Source organism: Haliotis rubra, unplaced genomic scaffold (genome assembly GCF_003918875.1).
Source record: "Haliotis rubra isolate DU_JTF1 unplaced genomic scaffold, ASM391887v1 Scf1007, whole genome shotgun sequence".
Lineage (NCBI taxonomy): Eukaryota > Metazoa > Mollusca > Gastropoda > Lepetellida > Haliotidae > Haliotis > Haliotis rubra.
In genome coordinates, this window is record NW_025764901.1 from 54,661 (window position 1) to 75,004 (window position 20,344).

Consider the following 20,344-nt stretch of genomic DNA (forward strand, 5'->3'; position numbering starts at 1 on the left):
CTGACTAGAATCCATGACACCTGGAGCAACTGCGTGTCGTGTTCGTGGAACTGAAGTCAGAGGCCACAACCGTCATCCTGGGTGGAGTCTACGTTCTCCCCGAGGGCTCCCCGTTATACCGAGAGACGGACGACAACCGGACCGAGCAGCTGAACGGTAAGATCGCATGTATTACAACTGAATACGATCAGTATACCGACATTGTAATTTTCGGGGACATGAATGGATGATATAATTATTGAAGACCAAAGTGATAAACAATTTATTGATGTAGGAGAACTGTATATTATTGAACGGGTTTCAGAACCCAGAAAGCCACAAGGTGAAAAAGTAAACAAGTATGAACTACTATTATCATTAAGGTTGTGTAAGCTGCAAGATTTACATATTGTGAATGGCAGAAGATCTGGAAACACATGTGGTTCATTCACTTACATTGGACCAAATGGAACAGGTTAAGTGGATTACTTTTTAGTGTCAGCGGGTTGTTTTGATAAAGTGACAATATAAGTTGTTCACTGGTCTCGAGGTGACATGGGCTGATGTACCCTCGATGTGTGTTTATGTTCCCCTGAGCCCGAACCCATGGGCCCAGTGAACAGCGTATTTATCTTACCGAAAACCTCAATGGTAATTTTGAACTATTTGAAGCACGGGTATCGGATCAAGTATGGAATACCAGACGACAAGCAAAACAAATTTAGAGTTCTCCCTTCCATCGATTTGCATTCGCAAAACATCGGTAATTTCCGTACATCATATGTGATTCAGTGTTATTCGAGATAAAGACTTACTACTACGAAGTACCAAATGAGTTCGGCATTCCCAGCAGGGTACATGGAAATTTCTACTCGCTTGAAAGTGGGGTACATTAAAAATAATAGAGGAGCGCAGCCAATCAGAAAAAGACATTTATGTGTGAGGCTAGATAAATCTATATGTTCACAGCTGAACACAATATGACCATTAACCTGTTTCTTGCCAGTTCTCATTTAATCTATTCCTAGGTGTGAGTTGTCAAACAAGTTTGTCAAGTACCTACCCAATAACGAAATGTATCTGGTCCGACGAAGGTAAAAATGTTTATGTTGACAATTATAACTCAAGACAAGCATCAGAAATGATTGATAAATTCCTAGAGAGTGTAGCTGTGAATGTAAATGAAGCTGCTAAACAACTAGTTGAACTTATTCCAATGTCTGGAGCACACTTTCAGAAAATTTATAAACACCATGATCGGAGAATTCTTTCATTGGACAACCTGTGTGGTTTGACGAAGAATGTTCCATATTAACAAAAACGAAATAAGCTAAATTGCAGCTCCTCAGAATAAATAACTGTAAAGAAAACCTTGATAAGTGCATTCAGAGTAAAAGTAAGTTTAGAAAAGTTAGAAAGTTTAGAAAGTTAGGAGAAAAAGAATGCCTTTGGAAGGGAGAAAACTGATCGTGTAAATTTTAATTTCAGCGATTGTAAATCTTTCTGGCACTCGGTAAAATCCTTATTGAAAACTTAACACAGAGCAAGTAGCATCACACCAGAAGTTTGGTACCAGTATTATTTTAAGGATCTGTTAAATCCTGAAACAGAAATCAGTGAATTTGGCGAGTCTGTAGAACATTTTATTAAAGAACATGATCATATGAATTGTGAAGATTGTAACAATTTAACTATGTTGTCTGAAGACTGAAAATGAGATTATCAATGCTACTGATTCCTTTAAGCAAAATACGGCTCCCGGCATAGATGGAATTCCGTCTGAATTCTACAAAAAGTCTCCTCATCTTATCCTCATATTCAGTTACTTTTCAATTCCATATTGGAAAGTGAACTATTTCCTGATTCTTGGAATGATTCTTCCATTATTCAAAAAAGGGGATTTATCAGATCCAAATAATAACATGGGTGTATCGTTACTGAATGCCTTTACGCTGCATTTATTGACTTCCACAAGGCATTTGATTCGGTTGATAGAAATGCATTGTGGATGTAGACGAGGCTCTATGCTAAGTCCTCTGTTGTCCATGTTCTTTATAAAACAGCTGGCTGTTTATTTACAAAATGGCGATTCCAGAGGAAATATTTGTTGATGTTGATGTTGAAATTATAAAATTACTTCTTTTTGCTGGCGACATTGTATTAGTTGCAGATTTTGTTGCTGATCTGCAGAGAAAGTTGAATGCTTTAGGATTATTTTGCAATAAATGGGGATTAACTGTAAATATTGAAAGTCTAACATCGATGTTTTTCGTAATGGTGGTAAGGTTAAAAAGGTTGAGAAGTAGTACTATAAGGGCAACCAACTGAAAACTGTGGCGTAAAATAAGTATTTAGGTGTGATCTTTTCATCATGACTGTGTTGGTCAACAGCCTGTGAAACTCTTGCAAACCAAGCCTCAAAAAACTTGTTTTCCTATTTACCAGCTAATGACAAGATACCCAGATCTTTCGCTGAAGGTTATTTTGTCCATATTTGATACTAAAATTGCACCAATAGCATGTTATGACAGTGAAATATGGGGCTTTACGTTTCGTGAAAGTACAGAAAAAGTCCAGACTAACTTCTTCAAACACTATCTTGGTTTAAGTAAAAGATCTTCATCAAAGGCGGTTTTCGCTGAGATCGGGCGTTACAGCCTTTCTATACATTACTTTCGGCGCTGTATAAGATACTGGTGTAGGTTGATTAGCCGTTCCCGATATATTCATGAATACCTGTTGACAGGTGGGGAACATCCATTTTAAATCCCTTGTGATGAAAGAATCACGGTCAAGCATGTATGACTTGACTGCATTGATTTTTCAATCACAAGGGATAAATATTTCGAATCATCATCGATGACGGATCTCTGAAATAGTGTTGATTCTCGTTTAAGCATTAGCTTTTTAAAGGAAATCGTTGGATTTGTAAGGGAAATTGATTCTGTTGATACATTTTTATGTACATATAGCTAAATATTTCTTGGAATCGGTAGGGTATTATTATTAACTGAAATTGTTCGTGGCAGTGACCTCAACGGGGGATGAATTAATGTAAAGTTATTGTTCCAATGACAGGGAATAAAGTTGTTTCCTGACCTTCGTGACATGTTCTTATACTTTAACTATGTATTATGAATATATAAATGTTTTGGACACGGTATGGCTGAAACACTGCCAAAATTACTTAAAATCTTAACTCACTCACTCACTACTCTTGATGTATGACGTAACGGTATCTTTTGGGTACCCCAAAACTGCTGTGTCGGTATACGGTGAATCGGAGACAATTGCACTCTACTAACTGTGATTAAGCTAGAGGAATACATTGAAAACATCACTTGTAATTTTTGTATGACGAGGCATTGCTTACAAATTCACTTTTAAGGAAAGGACATATCTTTGATTTAAAAATACTTTAAGTTTCGCCGGATATCACGACACGTGTAGATTTCAGGTTTCTTCATCTCAGAAAGCTGCTCTGTTGAATCTCGAGAAAAATAATAGACCTAAAATTCGGTGTGTTAAAATATTCAATCGAATATGAGAAATGACGTTTACACACGTATAGCATCACTTAACGTTTATAAAAGCTGGCACCTTGTGTCTCACAAGTGAGCAAAGCGTTTGTAATTATCAGTTGATCTCCAGCTGTCACTTGTGTTGAACATTAACCTGTGTTGAGCCTCCCCCACCACACCCCAAGACCCAAATTCTTAGAAATTTGTAAGAGTGTAACAGAAGCAACTGAAAAGCAAACCTACCAGATGCGACCGAATACTCCACGAATCCTCCTCTAGCTCTGAATGCCACGCCTCGCCTCACCACGCCAGTATATAGCTGTGTACTGGTACGCTTCAGTTGCAATCTGTCACGTGACCACAGTTAATGGGCCCAACCTATACTGTATAGTAATAGGTCATATGTTTTGGTAATAAACATTAGTCAACGGGTTAATAAGAAGTGGGATGTGTATGTTAATGCATGCGTGCGTTCGACTGTGTGTTATACACCACACAAAGGAATAGTATTTCAAAATTTAAAGGTCACATGCAATGTAAAACACAACTTTGCAGATTCTGATACCTTTCGGTATGGACTTACCGAAACAAATCATCAAAAATGCAAATTCAACTTATAAAGTTGAAAAACAACGCGATGAAAAAACCCGCGCGAAATCGTAGCTCAAACGATTCACTAATTTTCCCCCAGCGCTTGGGGGAATTTAAGTGGTTTCAACAACTGGGCTGCGCTCATAATACGCGCAGTGAAATAGGTTCACGCAGCTTGGAAGCGGGTCGTCCGGTGAATACTCGGTGAAGGCTTTGGTGTGAGCTATTTTTCTAATGTTTTGTTGATATTTCACAGGCGCGAGCTTTTTATATGTTATGACAGTAGATTACTGATTTAACTGTTTATATAATTTCATTTGTCTATTTCACCACACGTTCTTCTTACCGAGTCACTTTCTCAGTTCGATACTTTAAAGCAATGTCATTATTTAGCGTTGACAGAATTTCTAACTGTGATATAGATATGTCTGTTTTATTGACACCTATGTGTCTGCCTGCTTGTCTGCTAATGGCAATATTCAAAACACAACTTCGATCACTGACCACATGCAATTTGAACTTAACACCTATCAGGCTATACACCATAAACAAAACGCATTGATTTATGGCCCGAGTTCGGTCTCTGTCACATTATGTAATTACACAGACAGGCAGGTGTGATACTTGTACACATGACATGTTATGATGTCTGTTGATTGCAAAATGTTATACACAAAAAAATGAGCATGATTTACAAAACCCAACATCTCTATATATACACACACAATGAGCCAGCCGTTACACTTGAGTGCACACCCACCCGCTCTGACTGGGTTCGGTATCCCGGCTGCTTTGTTTCTTGGGAAGTAAACCCAAGTACAAAATAATGCACTTTTGATTTGCGATTGTACGCTTATAATTTTGTTTATATGTTTTTTTCATAACCAGCAATGTATATTATATGTCATGAATAAAAGATAACTGTGTTTTAATTATGTTTGATTTTTTTGGTTGCATGTGACCTTTAACCATGCTAAGAAATAAGATGCATCATCAGAAGCCCATATAAACAATCGTTTAAATGTGCGTATAATTTGGCCGCCAAATTTACATTTATTATGCAGACCATGAAATAAACGAACATTTGGGAGACTATGGGCTAATAAGACAGATATGTGTAAATATGGTCATCGCTTTTATATAGTCATAACATGAGAAAAGTGAGTGAGTTAAAATTTAAAGTTACAAATATATCGTGACTAAAAACGTACTAGATACATGACAAACACACTGTTGAATTATAAAAACCTTCTTTGAATGGCATTTTAGAAGTTGAGGAGAAGTATGAGGACAATTTTTAGGATATACAACTTCTTTATTCTGTATAGGCGACGTTTCGACATAGATTCTAATATCGTTGTCAAGCAAGTGGTGACAACGACTTTAGAATCTATTTCGAAACGTCGCCTATATGGTGTATATTCATAAAAATCTTTTTAAAAACCTGTCAACAAGGGACAGTAAAAACCACTAGAAGATCACAGATGTGAATATAAAACTAATTAACAACAACTGAAGGTAGTTCACCATACTAGGGACCTTGGGACTTACAGTGCTTTGTTACCTGTATGGACCCTAGTTGGATTTACACCATCCCTTCAGTCGTTGGCGATTGTATATTACAGTTTAGCCAAACATTAAAAGAACACATATTCTACGATTAAATACACGTAGTATGAAAAACAACCTTTGAATGAAATGTGATTTACATACCTTCTCAGGGGAACAATAATCGATATATGTGTAGGAGGGTAGCTTGATCTCCCCACTTTGAATTAGAAACCACTTTCATCAGGTCAAGTGCTTTTGGGCATTTATATGTTAAGCATTTAATATGTGGTAAAAAAGTCAGATGAGAGTCAAACATAAGTCCCAAGGACTTGACCTCCTTCACAACCTTGATAGGTGTGCCATTTGAAAACAGTTCTGGGGCGATATGCGGCTGGTGAGTGAGTGAGTTTAGTTTCACGCCGCACTCAGCAATATTCTAGCTACATGGCGGAGGTCTGCAAATAATCGAGTCTGGACCAGACAATTCAGTGATCAACAGCATGAGCATCGATCTGCGCTATTGGGAACTGATGACATGTGTCAACCAAGCCAGCGAGCCTGACCACCCGATCCCGTTAATCGCCTCTTACGACAAGCATGGGTTACTGAAGGTTTATTCTAACCCGGACCTTCACGGGTCCTTATGCGGCTAGTACTTTCTACAGAAATGTGTACAATTAGTTTTTGATTTAGACAATCAAGCAGCTTTCAGTTCACCATCTGTGAATATTAAACGACTTTTAACTAATCAAATAAATATTGTGAGGCATTCAAAATGCAGCAGAAAAGTATGAACATTTAAAACTGTTTTCAATTGACCATTTATGAATTTTATTGAGACAGATTTGTAACTGCCTTCTCTTTTGTATGCATAGTTTAGCCACGACAAGAAACATTAAAATCATCCACAATCAGGGATCCATCTAATTAATTCAATAAAATCTTTGAAAGACAAAATACTACCTTGTGGGACACCCTGATCCTGATTGTAATGGTCAGACAGAGTTGAACCCACTCGGACTTAAAATTACCTGTCTGTTAAAAGCTGTGATATAAAAAGAGGTAAACGACCCCTTAAACCAAAATCGTGTAAATCTTTCAAAATGCAGTGCTTCGAGGTAGTACCGTGGGCTTTCTCCAAATCAAAGAAAATGGAGACTACACGCTGATATTATAGCATTTTTGACAAAGGATTCGAATCGTACTAAATGATCTATAGTACTGCGACTTTTCCAGAAACCACATTGAATATTAAGTTTTAGTTATTGGTTTCCAGACACCAAATTAATCTGTTATTAATCATTTGTTCCATGGTTTTACAGACACAACTCGTTAAAGCGATTGATCTGTAATAAGACGGATCAGTGTGATCCCGGAAAGGTTTTTGGCATAGGGACCACAATGGTATGATAGTATTTTGTTTTATTCCAGCATTTTATTTTGTAGGATGAAAAGGACCGAGCAGAGAATATCCTGACCCAGTGCCCGCAGACGGAGCCTGCCCCAAGCCAGTCAGGAAACCACTCCTGAAACGCCCAAGCCAGTACACTCCCTGCATATCGGATAAAAAGCAGAGGTCATCTCTTGTCGAAGAGAATATTGACATGTGTGTATTTAAACAATTACACAAATCAAACTAGATGCATTCTTCAAATTCAATAATGGAAAATACATAAATACCATAGGCCTAAATCATAATCGTGAGATAATTATTAATATTTCTAGAAATGTATGTATGCAAATGTATTTTACATAACTTCAATCAAATTTTAGGTTTCATTGCTATTTCTATGTCCTTCATATCTTTTTTCAGAGTGCCCAGAGTTTCCATTATCCCCTTAATCACTGTCTACATTTTTTGCGTCTGTTAGATGTATGTTTATTTTCATTATGTAGTGTAGTCTGTTCTCAGAGAGAATATTGACTTGTATATGTTTCACAAATTACACACATGAGTAGATTCATTTCTGTTTTTTAATGATGGAAAAATACATGTAAATAATATTCATAATGACAATAAATAATAAAAATCATCATAGTCATGTCAAACATTTTACATTCCTTTTTTTCAGACTGAACACGAGCAAGCCATCCACCCAGTCGACTGTTTCAGTTCAGATATTGTTACCCAATGACCAAGCAGAAATCAAGTCCACTGACTTCCTGATCAACACATCTACACAGACTGATGAAACATGTATGTATATATGGAGATTCTGTGTTCATTTATTCCTCGGTGGTTGCATTCTTTAGGTAGGATACCGCATGATCTCTGTAAAACATGGCTAGTTTCATTAACATTGACTGCATGAAAGCAATATCTGGAGTTATTCTTTCCACATGCATGTCCAGTTGAGTGAACACAATAAATCACAAAAACTGCACCCAGTAACCAATAACTGACATTGTACTTGTGCGTAGTGATGGTGAGATCTTTTCAAAGAAATTACACCATTTTCCTTTTTAAGGAAAAAGTCTAAAGCTTCACAAGCATTGTCAATGGTCATGTTACGTGCTGAGTAGGGACATTTGATCTCAACAATCCCACTTTCACCATTGTCACAAATCTTGCCATCAGGTGTTGCTCCAAAAAATGAAAACTCATTGTTTACAACAAACCCGCATTCGTGAAAATGTCTGTCTGGATATTTCTGATGGTACCTTGCCTTAGCATCCTTTTCATGTTTCTTCCCATATTCTAGTGTTTGTGCTTTTAATTTTCTTCTAGTGAAAATAGAGTTCAAGAAGCCATGATTTGGTCTTTTTTTCTGGACAAAACCTTTCCAAAACTTGATGCAGTTAGACGTTTCCTGCGTTCATCAAACCAGAGTTCATTTGACTGACTCTGTGTTTTCATTTCAAGAGATTTGGGATCCTTACAGATTGTATCTTCATCATTTAAATGAGCAAATTCCTGGGGAAGCTTCACTGGTGGTGGCAAGATAACACTGGTGTTCCCACATATGTGTGAAGTTGGTGTAGCATTCTTGATCTGAAATTATAAATAAATCATTTCAAATATTTTGTGGTTTCAGGGATATCAGTAATGGACATACTAGCTCTGGCAGCAGAAAAACATGATTTGAAGCAACAATTACAAGACAAGTCAAGAGAAATAAGAGAGTTGAACAACGAAGTGGCATCACATGAGAAGACAATTCAGGAATTGCAGAGAGAGCTTCAACAATCATCATTATTTGCCATAGATGTTGTGATCACAAAAATCAAAAACCTATTCAAACACTATACAGGTGTTACATATGTGAGATTTCTCACACTACTAACATTTCTGCTACCCCAAGGAGAGGACATTGATTATTCATCAGGGAGAAAAGACATCAAGAGACTTAAACCTCAGGATGTATTATTGCTTACTCTCTGTCGATTAAGGCATGGGTTTCGACTTAAGACATTGCAGTTCGCTTGGACTAAGTCCTCAGTCAGCAGGTATCATTCTCAACACATGGCTTGATCTGTTATATTTCAAGCTAGGGCAGATTCCAATATGGCCACACAGGGATGATATAATACAACATATGCCTGAAAAATATCATAGAGACTATCCAACAACATTAATTATCATTGATGGGACAGAAGTCAAAACACAGACCCCATGTGCTGTAAGTTTGCAAAGTCAAGTCTACAGTGATTACAAGTCCTCTTCTACTCTTAAGGGTTTGATTGGATGTGATCCAAATGGAAGCTTAATGTTTGTTTCAGAACTATTAACTGGTTCAATATTTGATAAAGCAATCACTGAACAGTTTGGGTTTTATGATGTCATTAAGTCGATGAAAGAAATTGGACACATTAATGAAGGTGATGGCATCATGGTTGACAAAGGTTTTTCTATCATGAATGAAGTTGAAAAACTAAGTTTGAAACTGAATATACCTCCAAAAGGAAAGACAGGAAAACAATTCAACATGGGAGAAAATTCATGTAGAGAAAAAGTGGCAAGGCACAGAGTTCACATGGAGAGGTTTATTAACAAGGTGAAACAGTATAAATTATTGTCAAATTGTGTTCCAACATCTCTATTCTCCAGGCTAAACAAGATTTGGTCTGTTTGTTGCCACCTGACATTATTTCAGGATGCTTTGTTTAAGTAATGGTGCATATCTAAGTTGTTGAATGAGGTCAAGCTACTACTGTATACAGCACCTCGTAATAAAACAAAATTTCAAACTCTTCTGAAATGTTTTTAACTTAGTTGCACCTCTTTGACATTTATCTAGATATATACCTGATAAGATCCAATTGGCACATCTCCCATAGGAGTTTGCACCCAAGGCAAATCATGTTGTGCTGTTCTATGCAGGAGTGGTGTGCCCTGTGGAGTTTGAAGACTTGCCATATCAACCCTTGGTAGCCTGAAATACAAAGATATACATACAGTTCATATACAAAAAAATCATCTTACAGTTGTGTTTGTAATATGAATTACACTTATCATTAAAAATGCAGATTTTCTATCATGAATAGAGAATTCCTTCATTCTGTATTTAGGTTACATAAGGGCAAGTAAATCAAGTAAAAATGTACAAATGTTTCATGGATATCTTGAATTATCAATTTTAGCAAAATGTCTGATGAAATAAGAATAAAACTATACTTGTAATTCATGTCAGTGTGGCATTGTATTGGCTTCCGCTTGCGTTGCTCAGTTGGTCTAGCAACCACAACCTGGCTGATAGGCACTGGCAAGATTTTGTCTCCCCTTGGCTTGTTCCATTGTTTTGGCATGGATGTGGAACTCAAATCAGATGGAATTTCTTTGAAGTTGTGGAGCTTGAATCCGTGCAATGTCTTGGTCAGACCTATTATATGGGAACACTTCCCACTTAAACTGAAAGAGAAATAGCAAAGATTACCAAATTTATTTAGCAGATTATGAGTAGATTTTATAGTTTACTTGATACTCAGTAGTCTGGTTCTAATAACTAAATAATGCCTTGATCATACAAATGTTCTAACCTAATATTTAAGATTTTCTTCAAGCATGGATTTATTGGGAAAATGTAGGACCAATAAATTGTGGTATATTTGCATTAATTCACTTTGACAATTTTATTGTTAGAAATAACTAAAAACTTCATAAACAACATTTGATATAGGGCCTCTCCCAATAATTAAAACCAAACGGTATTTTGACATTGACAAGTCTGGCCTCTACGTTCTAGACCCTTTCAAGATTGGGTGCACTATGCATCACAATAAATTAAAATCGTACGCACACATTTTCGTAACAGGTATAAAATCATCTCCGAAAATAGCAACTTACCCAGCTTTACAAGAGCAATAAGCATGTTTGATTCGGTCGACATCAAGGTCAAGTGACAGTCGATGAGGCGAGTTGTTTTTCCTGAGTGATGGCCAACACTTGGCGGATACCGTCGGGAACTGAAGTGTCACCTCATGCATGTAGCCTTGCTGGTAATAATTAAGTCCCGTTCGCATGCTCATAGTCGATATTTGATCAGCAATCGGTAAAAAGCACACGGAAGAGTTTTCTGGAATGCATGCGAGACAATTGCTTTGCTCGGCGGCGGCCATTTTGTTAGAAAGCGTGGGGAGCCTCGCGACAGTATCCAAGAGGGAGGGGCTTAGCGAAGATGCGCGGATCCATAAATACTTCAATGTTTCAGCAGACTATAATACAGGGCTCCGTTTCACAAAGCTATAGTAGCAATACGACTGTCATAAGTCTGTGTTACAGTATAGGAAGTACGGTTGCTACGAGATCTTATGCTTACGAGAGCTTTGTGAAACGGGGCTCAGGTGTCTACAAATCCAGATTTCGATGATCGACCCTGTTCAGGGCTTCAAGGATCAAGAGTATAGTACATACACATTTGGAAAGTGGTCAAGTGTAACGCGTGTTTTAGAAATTGTAATCCCATTATTCGTATGGGTTACGGGTTGTATGAATGGACCACTGAAAATCACTGATGACTCCAGATGTTCGCGAAAAGGGTAAACTTGTCTATCATGGCCCCAGACTTGTCGGAGAAGACAGGTTGGCATAGCATTTGCATTTGCACAGCTGCTTCTTGTGTGAAAAAACAACAAAAATCAATTAACTCAATCAGCAATGGTGCAAAAGTAAATAACAAACTTAAGAAAGATCCATGTCTGGGTTGTGTTGATAAAGAAATAAGCCGATGTATCAATGAAGGCAAGCCCAAAGCTGTCAGGAATAATGCAATATTGTGTAGGAAAAAGATAAATATAGCAAACAACAAACTCAAAGATGAAAGTGTTAAATATTCTGAAAAATTCTGGACATTTTTACAATTACTCTCAAATTCCAATGAGCGAAACGAAAATGATTTGCGGATGGTTCTTATCACTTCTATGCTAATCAATCTAACGAGACAACAACAGATATCCAGATTCTTGAATTACCAAATTGAGATTCCTTGTCACTTACAGAACAAGCCATCAGGTATGGATTAAGTTGTTGATAATATTTTCATAAAATCCATCAAACATTGGTTCGTAATTTGAACTAATCTATAATTGAATTTAAGGACATTATGTGAATTGGTCACTTGACATTATTATTCCGTTTCATAACAAGGCAATATCGCTGATACAAATTACTAGAGAGGGTATTGAGTGAACTGTTTCCATACACAGGCCTGGGGCTGTAGTGACCTAAATGCACATAAATTTGAACGTTTCCTTCAAATTAATTCCACTTGTATTTGTGGCTATGACTATGAGGATGTCATTCACGATCTTTTCATGTGTCCAAATTTTGCTGAAGTTCGATCAAGATGTTTCCTCTATGAAAATGGTTTTGATCTACAATCAGTTTTCTATGGAAATTGTTCATTTTCTGATGAAATTAATCAAAGTATTGTCAACTCTGTACACAACTATTTTACAACGTTTTATTTATCTTCTTTACAGACTTTACAAAGATACCTAACAAAAAGGGAATGGTAAATTATTGGTAGATTTTGCACATGCAAATGACTCTGGTCACAGAAGCACATAAACTCGGGGCACTATTTTGAAACATGTTGAGCAAACCAGAAAAATACTCTGCCGTAATGTAGAGGTGCGTGACAATATCGTATCGGCTTGAATTTCTGGTTTGTCGGGAATAGCACTTTATCTCACACAGCCAAATACGCTACACGAACAAATTCAGTTCAGCTCGTGGATCACGACTGTAAAATAATTTTTGAAAGTACATAATTGGAATATTATTGCACTGCATGTGACCTTTCTTAATAGTCTCACAGTGTCTGAACCACGTTATTTCTCCTTCCGCTCAGCCTTTGATGTAATATCGCCATACATGAACTTTAAAGTTGTCCACATTTGTCTCACTAACGCTAAGTAACAAACGATACGATAACAAACGATGCCATATGAAATTATATATTCAGTGAGAAATGAAAAAGAGTTTTTATTGTGTAGCGATTATAATCGGATAGCACTGGCGGGTGAGTTCTCTGATTATACCATGTGTAACTTGGACCTCCGTACGTCTTGTGAAATTCGTCTTGATTGTCCTGCTTAAATAGACGATCCTTTAACTCAGATTGCGAAAGCAAATGTCACACAAGTAAATGTGATGTTGCATTGCTGTAATGTTCCCCGTGGGAGAAGTCTTTCTCATAAGATATATATTCCGTTGTTTAGAGCAGGCCTATGACCATTACGCCCCAATGTTGCTAAACATCTGGTAGACCTTTAGCCTGACATAGACGCAGACCTCGCATGTTCAAGTTCAGATCTGACAGGTGCCGAACATATTGATTCCGACATGAATGCAATATATCAGCGGGTTATTGTTTTCCTAAATAAGTGGAGTGCTTTCTACAACATTGGAGATACACGTATCGTTGTCCTGATATTCCCCCGAACGGAAGCTGTACACATTTAGGGTACAATGTGTATGTAGGGTATGGCCTTAAGACTGTTCTACTTTAACCAGGATACTTCGAACTTCATGTAACAGTCGTTTGAGAAGATCAAGAGAGAAAGGGGTAGTACGCGATGTATCTGACGGACGTATATGGAGAAAGTTCGATGAATGTTACTGTATAAATACAATAATAGAAATACCGGTTATGTTTAAAAAGTACCCTCAATCTGATAGCCAGAGAGATTATTGTGAAAGATTGCAGTATGTATCATCATAAACGGGCCAAGATAAAAGTGCATGTCATTCATCCCCATTATATCCCTTTATAGACACGGCACATCGTTGTTACAGGTAGGGCAAACACTCTCTTCTACAGGTTTCTGCCAGTTTCACGCTACATACATGTATTCAGACTATTGAGAAAAGTAGCGACGCATGTTCTCCTCCATCATATATATAATTGTATAGATACCCAGTGATTAGTGATAGCGCTGAAGCAACGTATTAAAATTTACGACATCATTATCATCTGCGGTAGTACTGCCATACCTAGCATCGTTTTTATTACTCTCTTACATAAGAGGGGCGGTGGGGTAGCCTAGTGGTTAAAGCATTGACTCGTCACGCCATAGACCCGGGTTCGAATCCCCACATGGGTACAGTGTGTGAAGCCCATTTCTGGTGTCCCCCGCCGTGATGTTGCTGGAATATTGCTAAAAGCGGCGTAAAACCAAACTCAGTCAGTCTTACATAAGAAGAAATATCACAGGCTTACCATGGTAACGATAATTTGGCATACTATTTATTGTTGTATTCTTTAATCTGTGATTAGAATTAATATCAGTTTTGACGTGAGACAAAAAAAGAAACTGTAAAACTAAAAGTATTATGATCGAATCTATAAGCCTTTGTAAAAGCGACTTTCAAGCCACCTACATAAAAAAACTGTTTTCATCATAAATATCTGCTAGTCCGTGGGACCATGTGTTTGTGAATAATAATCAAATAGTGATGTTACAAGGCGTCCATGCCGCGTCAACAACACATGCACACGCGCGAGAATTGCAATACGGGCCTGTAAACCACTGATTCTCCGTGACCTGGAAACTAGGGATGACTATTGAGGGGGAACAATTATTGCGATATCGATAGTCTATTGCAACATACCATTGCGATAGCGATAGTCTACTGCGACCAACTATTGCAATACTAGTAGGTTTTTTCACCTTGAATTTCTCATTTGAAGTCATTTCCCAAATAAATGTATAGTTTATGTGAAATAAAAACAAGCTGAAGTAGTTTCAGTCTCTTTTAATAACTGAACAACTGCGACCAACTATTGCAATACTAGTAGGTTTTTTCACCTTGAATTTCTCATTTGAAGTCATTTCCCAAATAAATGTATAGTTTATGTGAAATAAAAACAAGCTGAAGTAGTTTCAGTCTCTTTTAATAACTGATTGGTAGAAGAACATGTAAAGATGCTAGTGTTGTTGACTATGTAATATGCTCTGCATCATGCTTACCTTTAATCATTGATCTGAATGTACCTGACTTTTCACCCTTGTATTCGGATGTACACTGTCCGATAACATTTAGCATTTCCAGTAATATTTTGCAGGCTCCAACAACAGGTATCCAACATAAAGTCAGTAAGTCACATAACCCTCAACGTAGGCCAAGACGATATAACCGTGATAAATCCAAAGAATTCATTAACAACTTAGACACCGCAAGGATAAACAACCTGAGCCAGAAAGCACATTTAGCCAGGCTTGAGCAAGGTGACCCAGTCCTGGTGAGTGACATCACAGATGAGGTCGCGCACGTGCTGACAGAGGCTGCACGAGCAACTTTCGAGTCCGAAGCCAGAGAGAAAGAAAGGAAGAAAATGTTAACAAGTCTAAACCGTGGTTTAGTGTAGCGTGTCAAAATGCTAGGAAAAAGATTTAATAAAGCCAAACGGCGATTTAAAAAAATGAATCTGTTTATAACAAACGCGTTTATAGACTTGAGTCTAAGAATTATAAAAAATGCATGGATAAACATATCAAACTTTACAAAGATGAATAAGATAAAATGTTGAGAGATAAACAGAAACATGACCCGAAAGAGTTTTGGAAAATTTTAAATGGTAATCAAAATAAAGAGGATGACAATTCTTTTTTAGACATTGACGTATTTTACGAGCACTTCAAATCATTAAATGAATCAGCACAACGTGAACAAGGAGATAACGATAATACTGACAATGCTATACAGGTTACATGTGATGTTTTAGATAGGGTCATTGTGAAAGAAGAAGTTATTTCTGCAATTAAACAACTCAAGAGGGGTAAGGCATCAGGGATAGACCTTATAGAAAATGAATATTTTATAGATAGTGTTGACTTGCTGGCTCCATTATTAGTTGAACTATTTAATCTCACATTTGAAAAGGGTGTTTTACCAGAATCATGGTTAACGGGAATAATTAAACCGATCTATAAGAAAAAAGGCGATAAATTTGATCCTAACTCATATAGACCAATAACTCGACTTAGTTGTTTTGGAAAATTGTTCACTAAAATATTAAACAACCGCCTTTCGGATTTCTTGGATACTAATAATGTTTTAACACCTGCCCAAGCCGGGTTTAGAAAATCATTCTCCACTGTTGACAATGTATTTATAATTAATAACCTGATGCAAATTTTGAAAGATAGGAAACGAAAACTCTATTGTGCCTTTATAGATTTTACAAAAGCTTTCGATACGGTTTGGCGAGTGGGATTGTGGAAAAAAATGCAAACGATTGGTATAGGGGGCAAATTCCTGAATCTTGTCAAATCAATGTATAATAATATCAAATCACTTGTACAATGTAATAATGACGTATCAAACTACTTCTCATGTAACAACGGCGTCAGACAAGGGGAAAATCTGTCACCTTTACTATTCTCCATTTTCATAAATGATATTGAAACTCATTTACTTACTTCAGACTGTAATGGTGTAAATCTAAACTATATTGAATACGAAGATTTGGTGCTATTTGTAAAGTTGTTAATTTTATTATATGCAGATGATACAATATTATTTGATGAATCGTCAAAGGGACTACAAGATGCTTTGGACTCATTTAAGGACTATTGTGATTCATGGAAGCTAAAAGTGAATATAAGCAAAACTAAAATAGTAATATTCGGGGCAGGACCATCAAAAAGCACAAAACATAGATTTCATTTGGATGGGAAATTACTTGAAATAGTTGATAGTTATACGTACCTCGGTATAACGCTCCATAGAAATAGAAAACTCGTATCAAGTATTAAAACTGTAAGCAATAGTGCCTCAAAAGCAATGTATAGTTTAGTGAAAAAAGCTAGAAAATTAGACTTGCCTTTAGACTGTTTATTGTTAGCATTTGACTTAATGGTAGTACCTATCATGACCTATGGTGCAGAAGTCTGGTCTTTCGAAAACCTTGAAATTTTGGAGAAAATTCATTTAAAATTCTTAAGACTCATTACAGGATTAAGAAATTCAACCCCTCGTTTCATGCTGTATGGGGAACTAGGAAGATTCCCGATTAGAATCATGATTTATAAGCGTTTATTAAACTTTTTGGCACAAGTTAACTTACCAAGAAGGTGTTTTAAGCTTACGAACTTAATTTACAGGTATTTATCACTTCAAAGATCAATAGATAAAAACATAATCCCTGGCTCTCGCACGTTAAAAAAAATATATTAGACAATACTGGACTCTCGTATGTTTTGATAATCCCTCAATTTGTACTACCCAGTGGCTGGTCACAAAAGTTGAACATATTCTTAAAGATCAATTTATCCAAAACTGGCACAATGACATTATTTCTAGTCCTAAGGGTATACACTATCAGCACCTAAAAGCCATTTCCCAATTTTGATGTATATCTCCTCCTTCCAAAACGCATTTCTTTGCCATTATTGAGATTTAGAACATGTAACCATAGTTTACCTTGGTTTATGAGAATAAAGAAATTGAATTGAATTGACAAGAAACTTCAAGTAAACAGTTAAAACATAAACTCAATGAAGCTGCAAGTCTGCACCCAAACATCTTGTATTTTGGGCTGCGCATTTATCAACGGAAGTCAATTACTAAACTATCGATAGTCACACATACTATCGAAGCATCGATAGTCTTTCGCTTCTACCATCAATTAATTGCTCTCGGAGACTCAACAATTGCAACCCATTGATAGTTCGATGCATCGTTACAGCCCTACTGGAGACACATGTGATTGAGCGTATGTAGGGATGGGTAGAAGAAAAAAGACAAATTGGATACTCGTGCTGTTATACTTTTGGAATTATATGTAAACATTCGTTCTTGTCTAGGAATAAATGTATATTTTCCAATTTCAACCAAATGTACATTTGAAGGATATCGAAATCTAGGTTAAGCTATTTGAATCATATTTACAATTAAAAGACCCAAACAATGGTTTGTTGTCCAAATGTTTTGTTTTCCATGTCTTGTCCCAGTCACAGAACGATATTATTTCCCCTTCCGCCCATCCCTTACTGTAATGCTTACGCCCTAAATGAAGCATGTCTTGATATCCCCAGGTTCCGCGTCTGTCATAATCTGCAGGAAAACTAACTGCAGGGTTCGGGTTACAGAATTAACATCCCAAACACCCATGGCTGGCGGGGCCAACATCTTCAGTAACATTTACATCTGCCAACGCTTAATTCGCAAGTGGTGAGGCAATAAGCTAATGAGGCTAAGGGTCCTGTACCATGTTTGTGAAGTATCTATGATGCCTTACACGAAGTCTATAGTCTTAGCAAGTCTAGCTATGTATTCACTGACTTAATCATATTGGAAAACACATGGCAACCTATACTTCATTGTGACCACAAGGGTTATTTCCTTTGAGTTAACGGACAGGCTTTCGGTGTCAAACATTTGAAACTACGACCAAAGGTAATGTTATGCTGTCTGCAAATATGGCTTTTTTTCTAATGCTTTGGTTGCACTTAATGATAAGTGATTGTTAAATGTACATATGGTGTTTTTGAAGAATAATCTCAGCTGCATCAGATACTTTGCACGTGTTTTCCCCCACTCTTTCCACACCCGTAAAAATCAATTTTCTATATATGTCTGTAAGGAAATGCTGTAAAGAAATGGGATGGCTGAATTTGGCCACCTGAGGTAGTAATCGCAGCATTCTGGTTACACTGCATTGAGCTCGAGAGGACAGAGCTTGGCAAGATACCAATAAATATGCTTGTACATCATACGTGATTCAATGTTATTAGAAATAAAGAATTACTACTACGAAGTACCAACTGAGTTCGGCATTGCTAGCGGGGTACATAGAAAATGTTACTCGCTTGTAAGCTGGGTATATTGAAAATAATAGAAGAACGCTCAGCCAATCAGAAACGACATTCATGTGTGAGGCAAGATAATGATGTATATTTCTTTATATGAATATATCTCAAATATTATGTATACACTGATGATAGACCTGCCAGTCGGATATTCCGAGTCACATATAGGTAGCAAAACGTTAAATGGTACCCATGGTGGTGCCTACGTCTTGCCCAAAGGTTCACCAACTGCGGTTATCTACCCTTTCCAGGAAATCGACGATTTGAAGGCACTTTTAAGAGTGGAAGATCTTCTGTGTTTCTTGATGTACTCTGCACGGTAAGATGGTTCAGATGGACCCCATGTGTCATCAGGTTTTAGGGACATCTTGATCCTCTGAAATATATCCAATACCATAAGCACTCCGCACAGAAACATTGCTAAAAAAAGCCCTTCCGTCAGGAGCATTAAAATTAAAAACTAGAAGCCTTACACAAATCTTTTCGCACAGCTACTGACGACCGCGTTTACAGTATTGCATACACATCCAAGGCACTGTCATGAGCTGTAAAAATACCCAAGGACCTGTTGCCATATATTATGAGTCTAGAATGTCATACTCATTTAACCAAGAGTCAACAGGCATATGCTGAAGAAAGGTATTACTTCCAGATGAAACAATGACGGGATTACTTCTTTGAGTGTACTCCAACCTTGTCATTAATTGTGCAAACATCAATCACTTACTGTTCTAACTTTACTGTGTATATGTAACCTTCCCTCCAGTGTTGTGCATCACTTGCTTGATAACGGTGTTAGTAGCTACACCGAAACGTCGCTCATATTATATTAAAGAAGTTGCGGGGCGGTGGGGTAGCCTGATGGTTAAAGCGTTCGCTCGTCACGCCGAAGACCCGGGTTCGAGTCCCCACATGGGTACAATGTGTGAAACTCATTTCTGGTGTCCCCCGCCGTGATATTGCTGGAATATTGCTAAAAGCGGCGTAAAACCAAACTCACTCACGCACTCACTAAAGAAGTTGCATATCCATAGAACTCTCCTTGTTGTTAAAGACGGGATTACTTGCTAATTATTAAACCTATATATTTATCTTGGGTTTGACGATTGCGTAAAGACACATTAGTCTCTTCAGTTCCACTTCTCTGGTGTCCCCCGCCGTGATGTTGCTGGAATATTGCTAAAAGCGGCGTAAACCAAACTCAGTCAGTCAGTCAGTTCCACTTCACACAAACAATTATCACATTTCATTTTTTCAAAAGGAACAGCAACGTTTCAGTGATGCGTTTTTAACGCAGTGATGAGCTTTTAATCACCGTAGATTACTATATGTATCACCATTCAAATGATAAAATAGATCTAGAGAGGTGAGGTAATATGGTTTATAACGTCACTTTCAAGACTCATGCACTTTCACAGCGACATGCGGATACGAATTGATCTTCAGCA

At 37.2% G+C, this 20,344-nt stretch overlaps 3 protein-coding genes across 4 annotated transcripts in view; 1 reads left to right on the top strand and 2 right to left on the bottom strand.

The window, feature by feature from the left end:
• LOC124267884 (sodium- and chloride-dependent glycine transporter 2-like) overlaps positions 1–3,848 on the bottom strand; it is a 48,631-nt gene extending 44,783 nt beyond the window's left edge. Inside the window, exon 1 of one of the 2 annotated variants that reach the window (XM_046702877.1) lies at positions 3,744–3,848. The gene's annotated coding sequence lies outside the window, so the exon portion shown is untranslated. Of the gene's footprint in view, positions 90–3,743 lie in introns of those variants that run through there. The other variant, XM_046702884.1, reaches the window with a different exon arrangement.
• LOC124267918 lies at positions 71–9,851 on the top strand. Its single transcript, XM_046702912.1, is given in 5 exon segments — positions 71–156; positions 7,089–7,248; positions 7,715–7,839; positions 8,678–9,068; positions 9,070–9,851. Coding segments are annotated over 2 exon segments (1,065 nt in total). The 5' UTR covers positions 71–156; positions 7,089–7,248; positions 7,715–7,839; positions 8,678–8,688; the 3' UTR covers positions 9,755–9,851.
• The window catches only part of LOC124267909 (sodium- and chloride-dependent glycine transporter 2-like), a 27,369-nt gene continuing 15,389 nt past the window's right edge, over positions 8,365–20,344 (bottom strand). The window contains exons 11-14 of the mRNA XM_046702900.1: positions 19,139–19,272; positions 10,258–10,491; positions 9,889–10,015; positions 8,365–8,634 (exon numbers count right to left, since the gene is read on the bottom strand). Of these exons, the coding sequence (XP_046558856.1) occupies positions 8,383–8,634; positions 9,889–10,015; positions 10,258–10,491; positions 19,139–19,272 (747 nt within the window). The 3' untranslated portion in view covers positions 8,365–8,382. The remainder of the gene's footprint in view (positions 8,635–9,888; positions 10,016–10,257; positions 10,492–19,138; positions 19,273–20,344) is intronic.